General features: G+C 42.8%; 1 protein-coding gene across 6 annotated transcripts in view; it reads left to right on the top strand.

The window, feature by feature from the left end:
* Window positions 1–3,328, top strand: part of SCMH1 (Scm polycomb group protein homolog 1) — a 153,064-nt gene extending 149,736 nt beyond the window's left edge. For all 6 annotated transcript variants that reach the window (XM_043995986.1, XM_043995983.1, XM_043995984.1 and 3 more), the window contains one exon: window positions 1,191–3,328. In XM_043995986.1, coding sequence (XP_043851921.1) covers window positions 1,191–1,316 — 126 coding nt within the window. In that variant the 3' untranslated portion in view covers window positions 1,317–3,328. The remainder of the gene's footprint in view (window positions 1–1,190) is intronic.
* Window positions 3,329–13,158: the final 9,830 nt, after the last annotated feature.

Raw genomic sequence — 13,158 nt, 5'->3', positions numbered from 1 at the left:
TAGAACTCACAGTCTAGCTGGTGAAACAAAACAATAAGAGGACAATAATGATATTAATTTTTCATTTGTGTAGCATTGAGGCAGCTAGGTGGCGCAGTGGATACAGCGCCGGCCCTGGATTCAGGAGGACCTGAGTTCAAATCTAACCTCAGACACTTGACACTTACTAGCTGTGTGACCCTGGGCAAGTCACTTAACCCCAATTGCCTCACCCACAAAAAAAAAAAAAAAAGAATCATTTGTGTCGCATTTTAGAGGTTGCCAGTCACTTTCCTTACAACAGTCCCATGAGGTAGGTATTATGCTCATTTTGTAGATAAGGAAACTAAGGCTTCAATAAACTTGTCCAAGCCACATAACTAGTGAATATTTGCCACCTTTCCTATCTCCCAAGTCTGGCACTCCTCCCATAATGCCGCTGCCTCTTTGTGTGAGGGGGTATATAACTCATTGATATACAAATTCTAAATACGAAGGAACAGATTAGCGTAGACTTCAGGAGTCATGAAAGGCTTCCTGGACAAACTGGAGCTTGAGCTGTGCCCAGAAGGACGAATAGGATTTGAAGAGGACAAAAGAAATGGAGAGGGCACTGCAAGCCAAGGGAAGAGTGGCACATTCGTGTGCTAATGAGGAGGAAAGCCAGCTGCTGGGGAGAGAAGGGGGAGTTGGCAACGTGTGACATGGTGTTGGAAGGCCTCAGACACCAGATAATACCTGCACCTGGTAAACCCTTCAATGTGACAAAATGAGGTTTCTAAAGGGCCCTGTGTAGGGGGTGGCATACGTTGTATCATGTCCTTTTTATAGGTGGCCAAACAGCAGATGAGAAAGATCAACTTGCCCAGAGTCAAACACGATAAGTGTTTGGAACCATGATTTGAACCCAAATTTCCTGACTCCCAAGTTTAAACTTTAGACTCCAAGCTCTGAACTCAGAGTTAAACCGCACTGTCATAAGCAAGGCTATTTTTGATGGGGTTCTTAGTCAAGTAGTTATTTCTCCAAGTTGCCCAGGAAAGAAGGAAGGAGGACTTGAGACCCGAGTGATCTTGTGTCATGCCTGTTCATCAGGTCCAGACCTTGCTATCTCTGACTGGCACTTGAGAACCCCCATAGTCAGTCAGGCCTGCCCAGTTCTAAGGATACTATCTGACTCCTCCTCATAACTCCCCTTTCTCTGGCGGCAGGAGATCGACGGGAAGGCCCTGCTCCTCCTCCGCAGCGACATGATGATGAAGTACATGGGCCTAAAGCTGGGACCAGCGCTGAAACTCACCTACCACATTGACAGACTAAAGCAAGGGAAGTTCTGAGAAGCCCCTGAAGAAGGATGTCTGTCCCATCTGCCTAGCCCCAGAGGCCCAGCTCACACCTACTCGAGGTCCCCATGGCTCAGTGCAGCCCAGCACAATGCAGCACCATTCCGGGGGCCTCCACATCAGGCAGGCACCCCTCCCCGGCCCCCGTATGCACGCACGCACGCACACCTCCAGACCCCTGGCCCTGAATGGGGCTGTCCAACAATGAAGGTGAATTAATGGTCTTGCTCCTGAGCAGCTCCCAGTGAAGTTTGCAGAGCCATCCCATTTCTGTGCCGGTGGAAGACTCCAGAGGGAACACATTGGAAGACTGGTTTGGCCACCTGGATTCTTTATTCCCAGGTCAGGAATGCCTGGCCTGACTTCCTTCCTCCAAGCTGGCTTTCTTCTCATGCCACTCCTTGGCTGGTTGTCTGCAGAGGGCTATGAGACTCCAGGAGGCTGTTTAAGGAGCAGTCTCCTTTGTTTTTCTCTCCCCCTCCCCTGCCCTAATATTGACCAGTCCTCCCCTGCCTCCCCCTTCCTTTATTGAGGCTGGTCACTCTGAAATGTGTGCTTTTCTCTCCAATGACATGCCCTTCCATGAAGGGCCAAGGAGAAGAGAAGGAACTGCCCATTAGCCTGCTATCCCCATCCCTCTGGAGGGGCAGGGGAGTTTGCTACTTTCTCATTTAGGGCTGGTGCTGCTCTCCTCCTCCCCAAAACCTTCCCTACAGGGAGAGGGTGCCCACAGCCGGTGTGGCAACATCTGATTCAGAGGCCCACATCCCTTTGTATGTATTCCAGGGGCTGTGGCCTTGCATGGAGGGAATGGACTGAGCCCCTGAGCAAGGAGCTGAGACTAGGCCCTTACACACTGTGGGCACTGCTTTAAGAACAAGAGGATGAGGCCTCGTGGTGGTGCTAGCCAGCCCCACTGCCAGGGGCCCTACCCTGATGGGTGCAGACTTTGCAGCACAGCCCCACCCCACAGTGTCTCCTGGGGCCTCTGGCCACCTCCTCCCCAGTGCACCACACCCTTTCCCCAGCTACAAGATCCCAACTAATGGTGCAAATGTTTTCTTTTTGTAAGAGTCTTTTCTATTGTTATTTATTTTTTTCCAGCACCTGTGCAGTGATCCACAGCTCACATCCATTCCAACCTAGAGGCTGGGAAGTGGGCAGGAGGTGGAATGAGATGGCCAATAATCTCCCCCTCTTACCCTCCTTCTCCCTCCCCCAGCCCTGAAAGGTCTTAGCCCCTTTCCAGAGGATGCAGAAGGTTAAATACTCTTCTTCTGGAGGGACTGTAAAGCCAGCTGGAGCCCCCAGAGGGCCCTAGAGAAGAGGTTCAGGGGCAGCCCTGGGGTCTAGCTCCCTAGTCAGTACAGAAGACCATTCCCAGCACCTTCTACCTTTCTACCTTCAGTCCTGATTCTCTTTACTTATCTGATGAGAAAAATCCCACAAAGAAAGAAGGCTGCCTAAAGCATCAAGGGGTCCTGCTTCTTTATCTTCCCTTCCACAACATCTTCTGCTCCTTAGCTGCTTCCCTGGGATTTGGACCAGATGATTTGTAAGAACCAAGAAAACTGAGGTGGGAAGGGGGGGCCTGGATAGATGTCTAGACTGAGAAGGTAAAATCCCCCAAGATCGTGGGGGATAGTCAGTGGCACCCAGGAATGAACTTGCCTCTGGTTTGGCCAGACAGCCCTTTTTCCTCTCTTCTTCCCCCCTCCCCTTTAATTCATCCTTCTCTCACCATCCCCACCCCTCCAACACAAACAAGGCAATGTGGCTGCCAGCACCTCTGAAGCAGTCTTGCTGCCAGCATTGGTGTCTCCCAGTTCAAGAGTTTGATTTCACAAGCTGTCAATAAACATTTATCACTGGGTCAATAGAACAGAGTGCTACCCATGGTCTCACTGATGCTCTCACCCAGACTCCTTTTATGTCAGTTTGTTTATAAAGAAGAAATAAATGGAAAAAAACAAGGATGTTGGTCTCTTATTAATCCTCAATAAAGTCTGTGAATGCCTACTTTGTGCCAGGTGAAGACAGAAGAGCCATGATCCTTGCCTTGAGGAAGCTTACAGTCTGGTTAAGACAGTGCATGACAGAACAGTAAAGGAATATGTGGTGTGTACAAGGGCAACAGGGAGTTCAGAGATGGAGCAGATCATCGTGGTTCGAGGTAGCTGGATGATCCCTGGAGGAAGTGCCACTTGATAAGGGACCGATAAAATTCAGTTAGACGGCAGGAAGCAGGGAGGCATGCCAGGATGATATTTTTCAGGCCATAGTGGGATAAGTAGAAAGATACAGACCTTAGAGAAGCCAAAGCTCTTCTCTGGGATGTGGCTCCATTCAATTCAATTCATCCAACATTTATTTAACACTAAAAACAAAATCAGCCTAGTCCCTACCTCCAAGGCATCTATAGATTCAAGGTAGAATGTGACAGGGGCAAAGGATAGAAGCTGCTTTAGGGGGATTAAATGTGAAGGGAGAGAGAACACTTTCCATTTGAGCATCAGAGGATTCACAAAGGTTAGCAATGCCCTCCAAAGCTGGGCCTGGACCTGGAAGAGAATTTCAGTAGGTAAATTGGAGGGTGGGCGATGGGGAGAGAAGGGAGGAAATAGGCTGTGCTGAGCTCTGCCTGCTCTGTTAGGTAATCCCATGAAGATGTCCTGGGATCATCTATGTCTAGAGGGTGTGGAATCAGGTGCCTTTAATGTGATGAAAGAGTGTGAGTGACAGAGAGCCCATCATGTGTGACCTGGAGGACCATAGCAAGAAAATGTGTTTTGGATTCAATTAGAACAACTTTATAATAAGGTATGTATAGATCCCTTGGGGGACAGGAAGGGCCTAGCACCCCTAGAAGCCCCTACCTACACTGCCTTCCACCAGCTGACATTTTGCCTTTCAGAGAGATCTCAATAGAACATGACACTGGTCCCATCTCTTCTGCTAGTGCCAGGACTTTCTTCTTAGCCTGACAACCAAACAAGGTACGTCTTTCACCACCACTATAACCCCAACCCAAAAAAAGAAAATAAGCAAAAGACACAAGAGCCAATTTCCCATAGCCTTATGGGACATTGTTCTCATTCAAGAGTATCCAATAAGCATTTGATGGAATCTATCACTGGATGCAGCCTAGTGGGAAGAATGCTTTCTATGATTTACTTAGATAGGAGCAAAGTACTTAACAAAGTCAAATGGAAAAAGATTGGAAAGATTTAGCTAGATGATAATATAATAAGATAGATTCAGAACTTGTCGAATATTGGGGCAGCTCCAAGGCACAGTCTTTAATACCTTAATGTAACTTTGGAAAGAGGTCCTCAGGGGACTGCCCCAGGGATCTGTGCTTGATCCTATGCTATTTAACATGTTTGTCAATGATGTGAATAAAGGTATGGATGGTACCTTTCATCAGATTTACAGGCAACACAACACTGAGGGCTAACTGACAAATTAGAACTCGTGATCTTTGCACCTAAATTTACCCCTCTTCCTAACGTCCCTATCCATGTCCAGCACTACTTTCCTTCCAGTCACTGAGGTTCTCAACCTCAGTCATGCCTTCCTCTTTATCCTCATCCTCTACTTCCAATCAGTTCCCAGTCTTGGTGATTCTATCTCCCCAACATGTCTCCTATCAGTCTTCCCCTACATTTGTTCACACAGCCGACACCCTATCTGACCTTTATTGTCTTTCACCTAGACTATTGAAATCTAATTCGTTTCCTTGATTCCAGGCTTTTTCTACTCCATCCTCCACAGAGCTGCAAAATTGATACTCCTAAATATAAAATATAGGTCTAACTATAGCCACCCCCACCCCACTGAGGAAACTTCATTGGCTCCCCCATTGCCCAGCGATTCATTTGTTTGGCAATTAAATGCCTTTTTTTTTTTTTTTTTTTTAGTGAGGCAATTGGGGCTGTGACTTTGCCCAGGGTCACACAGCTAGTAAGTGTTAAGTGTCTGAGGTTGGATTTTAATTCAGGTCCTCCTGACTCCAGGGCTGGTGCTCTATCCACCGTACCACCTAGCTGCCCCTTTTTTTTTTTTTGCGGGGCAATTGGGGTTAAGTGACTTGCTCAGGGTCACACAGCTAGTGTCAAGTGTTTGAGGCTGGATTTGAACTCAGGTACTCCTGAATCCAGGGCCGGTGCTCTATCTACTGCACCACCTGGCTGCCCCAAATGCCTTTTCATTCTGGCTCCTGCCTATCTTTCCAGGTTTATTTCATGTTACTCCCTCTCATACAATCTATGTCAGGGTGGCCTATTTGCTGCTCCCCATATTTGGCAAGCCACATAACCTTCCCTGGAATGCTCTCCTTCACTGCCTCAGACAATTATCAAGCATTTATTAGGCACCTGCTAGATGCTAGACACTGCTGAGTGTGAAAGACAAAAATTTAACACTCCCAATTCTCAGGGAGTTTACATGCTGTGGTTGGGAGGGAGGGAAATGATGTTCACAAAAACGTGTGTGTTATATGTATGTATATATGTACATACACATGCACACACACACATCCAATGGCATACACACACACATGGTAGAGGCACTAGTACCTGGGAAAGGGGAGATCAAAAACGAACTCATGTAGTAGGTGGCACTTATGCTGAATTTTAAAGAAACTAGGAATTCTAGGAGGAAGGAATGCATTTCAGGCATGAAGAACAGCTTGTGTAAAACCAGTGATGAGGGCGGCAATGTTATGTGTGAGGGACAAGAACACAAGTTTGGCTGGATCACAAAGTGTGTGAAGGGGAGTAACAATAAATGTGGAAAGGTAGCCCTATAGCCAGGTGGTGAAGGGCATTAAATGCCAAATGAAAGAGTTTATACTTGATGCTGAGGCAATAAATGGAAATTCTTGAGCAAGGGAGGACATGACCAGTTAAAAATATCACTTTGGTAGCTATGTGGAATGTGAAGTAGAGAGGAAAGAGACCAGTGGCAAGGAAACTACAATAACCCAGGCAAGAAGTGATGAGGGCCTAAACTAAGGCTCTGTCTTGGAATCCTAATCTCTCTACAAGGCTCAGTTCAGGAATCACTTCCTCCATGAAACCTTTCTTAGTGCTTCCCCCCACCCCACCCCCACCCAAACTACTTTGTATTTTTTTTTAATTATCTCTACATAAGTTCTATTTCCTCAGTATGATAAAGTCTCCTGGCAGGCAGAACTTTTATCTTTTTTTTTAATGTAAAACATTACCATATTAGTCATTTTGTACAAGAAAACTTGAATAAAAGGAAAAAATGAAAGAACATGAAAAATAGCCTGCTTCAGTCTGTGTTCAATCAAAATCAGTTCTTTCTTTGGAGGTGGAAAGTATGTTTCATCAATAGTCCTTTGGGATTTTCTTGGGTCATTGTATTGCTGAACATAAGTTAAGTCATTCACAGTTCTTCATCAAACAATATTGCTGGGGCAGCTAGGTGGCACAGTGGATAGAGCACCGGCCCTGGAGTCAGGAGTACCTGAGTTCAAATCTGGCCTCAAACATTTAACACTTACTAGCTGTGTGACTCTGGGCAAGTCACTTAACCCCAACTGCCTCACTAAAACAAAACAAAACAAAACAAAACAAAAAAATATTGCTGTCTCTGTGCACAATGTTCTCCTGGTTCTGCTTACTTCACTATACATCAGTTCATACAAGTCTTTACAGGCCTTTCTGAAATAATTCTGCTTGTCATTTCTTATAGCACAATAATATTCCATCACTATCATATACCACAGTTTGTTGAGCCATTCCCCAGTTGATGGGCATTCCTTTGATTTCCAATTCTTAGCCACCACAAAAAGAGCTACTTAGCTTTATCTGTGTATACACAGCTCCTTACATGTAGTTGACACTTAATAAATACTTAGCGAATGAACAAATGAAGTCAGGATTCACAAAGATAGGCTAGAACACTGAGCAGAATCTAATCAATGAAATTTAATAGTTAAATGTAAAGCTTTATATATAGATGTATATATTATGTATAATGTGTACATAATATACGTATATACATATATATGTACACAAAGTGGTTACAAAGTCACTTCTGTAACTTAAAACTTTAATAACTGTGGATGCACATGATAGAAGTATAGTACAAATTACATGTAATAGCTGAAATCTTGAGGTTTTAAAGCTATACAGTTTGCCTTTTTTAAACTTTCAGCATAACTACCATTATTTTTTATGGTTTTTAAATCAATTTTCCAAATCAATTCCAATGAAAACACTTCTCAGTTGTATCTCAGTAAAGACATTAAAAATTAACAACACTAATACATAAAAATAATTTAAGAATTCACCTTACATGTGCCATTTATAGTTTGCTTCTATCAGGTAAATTTGTAAAGAACCTTGTGTCTATGTTACATACAAACACACAGAGCAGTGAATAAGTTCTGTAGCTTATTTATCCAACTGTATGTATATCATAGTCTAGACAATATTCTTCATCCACTTTCTTACCCTGAGTTGGGTCTCTCACCAAGCATGCTTTAAACTCTTTTTTTTTTCACTTTCATTGCTGTTTTATAAGGTCATATTCATGAATTTTCCACTGTCCATAAGATTTTACAAATGAGTTTCTTTTCTCAATCAGTGTTGCACTTGTAGCTCTATCTCCCCACTTGATAACTAAGTCAAGTGTTTGCTGATTAAAGTCATTTTATAGGCTCTTTTGGTGTCCTGATGATGATGATGGTGGTGGTGGTGGTGGTATTGGTGAAACTTCTATATGAAATTGTTATAGTCATTGTCATTAGAGGACAGCTAGGTGGCGCAGTGGATAAAGCACCAGCCCTGGATTCAGGAGGACCTGAGTTCAAATTTGACTTCAGACACTTGACACTAGCTGTGTGACCCTGGGCAAGTCACTTAACCCTAATAGCCTCGCCAAAAAAAAAAAGAAAAAACAATGAGCCCAACACTCATCAGAATTGGCTCAAGGAGGGAATAACATATAGTGATTGTCATTTCTTCCATCTCTCTCACTTTTGCTTAACTAAATCATTTCAATCAACTGTTCCTGATTATGTCCTCAGATACCAAACAGAACAAGTTGAATTCCTCTTGCATTTTTCAGCCCTTTAATATGTTAAGAACTAATATCATATCCCCCCAGGCTAGGCCTCAGACACTATGTGTCTGTGTGACCCTGGGCAAGTCACTTAATCCTGTTCCTCATCTGGAAAATGAGCTCAAGGAAATGGCAAACCCCTCCAGTATCTTTGCTAAAAAAATCGAAGATGGGTTCAAAAAGAGTCAAACACACCTGAAAGGACTCAATAACAACAATAACAGACTCCCTCAGTCTCTTAATCTGATCCTTACATGTCGTGAATTTAGGCCCTTTCTTATCCTGGTTACCATCCTTTGCTCATTCTCCAGTTTATCATCATTCTTCTGAACACCCTACTCTAAATGTGCTCTGATCAGGGTTCCCAACCCCAAAGCTGTGAATCTCATTGCTGTTTGCACAAGCTCTTTTGGCTACCATATCATATTGCTGAATGGAATTGAAGCCCTGGGTCTTTTGCAGACAAACTGATATCTAACCATGTGTTCCTCATCTTCTACTTGTGAAGTCAGGTTATTGAACCAGTGTAAGATTTTATGTCTTTTCTGTGAAGCTTAAAAATCTAACTGTGATGTCTAAAAATCTAATGAGTGGTCGCCTTAAATTAGAAACACATAGCACCAATCTTTGGGCATTAAGTGTTTATTAAAGTATATTTGTCCGCAGGGCAGCTAGGTGGCACAGTGGTTAGAGCACCAGCCCTGGAGTCAGGAGGACCTGAGTTCAAATTTGACCTCAGACACTTAATACTTACCAGCTGTGTGACCCTGGGCAAGTCACTTAACCCCAATTGCCTCACTAAAAAAAAAAATATATATATATATATATATTTGTCCGCGACTGGTGGAAACCTACTACTACTACTACTACTACTACTACTACTACTACTACTACTACTACTACTACTACTACTACTACTACTACTACTACTACTACTACTACTACTACTACTACTACTATTAGGGGTTAGTAAAAGGAACACGTGTAGAAAGAAAGGAAAAACCCTCTCTCCTGCACCTGCAGCTGCTCCTCTCGCCACCTCCAATGGAAAGACTTCTCCCCAGTCCTCTCAAGCGGAAGCTCTCTGCGGGCCCACCTAGGCACGGTCCCTACACACACACAGCTCCAAGCTAATTGGCTAGTAGCAGTGATTGACATGACTTACAGGCATTTCTACGAAGAGATGTCACTGTTCGAATGCTAATCACATGCTTTTTCCTCAGGGTGGCGCTCTGATTCTCACATTTCCTATTACATTTCATCCTATTAAATTTGGCCCAATATTCTTGCCCATCAAGATTTTTTGGAGTCCTGCTTGGCAAAGAAAATAGAAGCAAGAATTGAGTAGCAATTCCTTCTCTCTTGTCCATTATCATTGTCTCAACTACAACCCCCCAAGCAGTGGTCCTATCTATTTTTTGATTCTCTTGTTGTTCCCAATATATCTTTAGAGGAAAAAAAATCCCAAAGCCCAAGTTTTACTTGCCAGCCTTCATTCATTCTGCATTTTATTACCCCTTATACTATTCTAATGAACTGTTCCCTCTTTTGTTTTATTTATCCTGTTCTACTTTCCCTTGCTTCCTATCTAAAAATCTGTTAGTTAATGAGTTCTCTGTACAGCTACATTGGTCTCTTCAGATCATTCTTGTTCTTCCTCAATAAAATTCTTCTTTTGCTTCTTCAGAATTTCATTCTTAAGAATTTTCCATCTCTGCTGGGTTGATTTCTCTGACCATGCCACCCCCCCACCCCACCCAATAAGGTTCAGTGGCTCTCTATTCCCTCTTGGATCAAATATATAAACTGCTTCACTTGGCATTTTAAAGCTCTTCACAACTTGTCCCCTTCCTACCTTTCTAGTCTTCTTACACATTCCCTTTATACACTCTTTACTCCAGCTGTATCGATCCATTTGCTATTCCTCACACCCAGTACTCCATCTCCCATTCCTATACTTTGCACTAGCTGTTCCCCATACTTGGAATACTCTGCTTCCTCACTTCTGCCTCCTTAGAATCCCTCGATTTCTTCAAGATTGACCTCAAACTCCACCTTCTACAATTGCTCTCCTGGTTCTGCTCGCTTCCCTCTACATTAGTTCACACAAGTCTTCCCAGGTTTCTATGAAACTATCGCCATTATCTCTTACAGCGTAGTAGTATTCATATGCTATAATTTATTCAGCCTTTCCCCAATTGATAGACACACCCCTTTTATTTTCATGGGAAATTTCTAGAATGAACTATTTAAAAAATGATTAGCGGGCATCTAGAAAAGAAAGCAGTGATCACAAAAAGCCTGTATGACTTCATCAAGAACAAAACCTTATTTCCATTTTTTTGGCAGGGTTACTAAACTGGTAGATAAAGGGAATTGATGTCAATCAATGAACATTTATTAAATGCCTCCTGTATGCCAGGCAACGTGCTAAGTGCTAGGGATACAAAGAAAGGCAAAACATTCCTCATTCTCAAGAAGTTCACAGCCTAATGGAGAAGATGACATGCAAACAACTGTGTACAAACAATATATATATATGGGATAAATCGGAAATAATTAATAGGAAAATCAATAGAATTAAGGGGGATTAGGAAAGGCTTCCTGTAAAAGGTAGCTAGGACTTGAAGGAAGCCAAGAGACGGAGATAAAGAGGGACAAAATTCCAGATATGCCTGACAACCAGTGAAAATACCTGGTCAAGATATGGAATGTTTTGTGTGAGAAAGACATAGAAAACCAGTATGTAGTTTACTTAAAAAAAAATGATGAGCAGGATGCTATAAGAAAGACCTGGAAGGACCTGCATGAGCTGATGCAAAGTAAAATGTACCATATGCAAAATAACAGCAATATTGTGAGATGATCTGCTGTGAATGACTAGGTTATTTTCAGCAGTGCAATGATCCAACAACTCTGAAGGTCTTATGAAAAATGTAGTCCATGTACAGAGAGAGAACTTATGGTATTTGAATACAGATTGAAGCATAATTTTTTTTGTTAGTTCCTTTATCCAAAGTTTTATTCTTGTCTGTTTTCTTTCACAACCTGGCTAATGTGGAAATGTTTTGCATGACTGCTCATGTATAGCTTATATTGAATTACTTGAGTTCTTGGGGATGTTTGGGGGAGAGGGAGGAAGGAAGAGAATTTGTAACGCAGTTTTGTTTTGTTTTTTTAATGATGTCAAAAGGGGCAACTAGGTGGCATAGTGGATAGAGCACTGGCCCTGGAGTCAGGAGGACCTGAGTGCAAATCCAGCCTCAGACACTTAACATTTACTGGCTGTGTGACCCTAGGCAAGTCACTTAACCCCAATTGCCATACACACACACACACACACACACACACACACACAAAATGATGTCAAAATTTGTATTTTACACGTAATTTTGCAAAATAAGTTCTAAATATAAAAATTAAGGGAAAAAAAGAAGCCTTGTTAGAGTCCCAATCAGGGTTGAAGTTTTCTGAAGCCTGAACCTGTGCTTGAACATAATAATAAAACCTAGGTTTTTACCTTCATAATTTCTGCATTGTAGTAAATCTATATTTGGCAGGAGTTGCCCACCACATGAACTCAGAGAGGAGATATTTCTCCTATTGGGTTTGGCAATTAGGAGATCAATGATAACTTCAGAGAGAACACTTTCCTTTGAATAATGAGGTAGGAAACCATACTGTAGAGAGTTTAGAAGAGAGTAAGACAAGAGAAAGTGGGGGAACATATTGTAGATGGCTTTATTAAAGAGTTTGGCCACAAAAGGCAGCACACATATAGGAGTGTTAGCTAGCAGGAATGGCTAGATCAAGTGAGAGCTTTTTGAGGATCAGGGAGCTGTCAGCATGGTTATAGGGAAGCAGTAGACAAGGAGAGATGTAAGATAAGGGAGAGAATTTAAGTATTAAAGGGGGCAGTCTCCTGAAGAATACAGGATGGCATGGCATCACTTGTGCATATAGAAGGCTTGGCCTTGACAAGGAGAAGAGACACCTTACATGAGACAGGAACGAAGGTGGAGAGAGTGGCAGAAGACATCTGGGAGATGTGAAGAGGAGGGTAGGCATCTTGGCAAATGGCCTGTTTTTTCCGTGAAATCTGAGACAAGGTTCTCAGCTTAGGGGATGGGACTATGGGAGACCTGAGGAGGGGTGAAAAGGCTTGGCATTGCTGCTGTGGTAAATAGGATATTGAATCAGGGAGGTGTAAAAGAAGCAGTGAGGCTCTAGTTGAGATTATGTAACACATTTGTAGTGGATTCAGTTAGCACAGGTTCATGATTTTTCTCTAGCTTTATTCAGTAGCACATGAGGAGAAAAGAAGGCAGTGAATAATGGGAATAATCCAAGGCTAAGCCTTGGCAGGGCAAGATTGGCAACAGAATAAGGGGGCAAGAAATACAAGAGAAGAAGACAGTGCCAGGTTAAACTGGTTCACTAAAGCTCAAGATGGGAAAGGGAGGAGATGTAATGCAGATGTGATGGTCTGGGAAAAAAACTAAGGGGGTGAAGGATTGGGGTCACTTTAAGGACAAGGAACAGGGTTTGATACTGCAAGGCAGAGGGGAAGATGGAATGACAGCAAGATTGTGATCAGATGGTACAGTTAGTGGTATCAAATTCAAATAGAAACAGATGCCTGTGGGCCACATATTGACTTAGAAAAACACAAATTAATATTATCTGTGCTATGTTGTAAGTTTATTCATTTTATCAAACATTTCCCAATTACATTTTAATC

Source organism: Dromiciops gliroides, chromosome 3 (genome assembly GCF_019393635.1).
Source record: "Dromiciops gliroides isolate mDroGli1 chromosome 3, mDroGli1.pri, whole genome shotgun sequence".
NCBI classification, from domain to species: Eukaryota; Metazoa; Chordata; class Mammalia; order Microbiotheria; family Microbiotheriidae; genus Dromiciops; species Dromiciops gliroides.
Note: the sequence above shows the minus strand (reverse complement) of the source record. Positions and strands in the feature narration are given on the sequence as shown.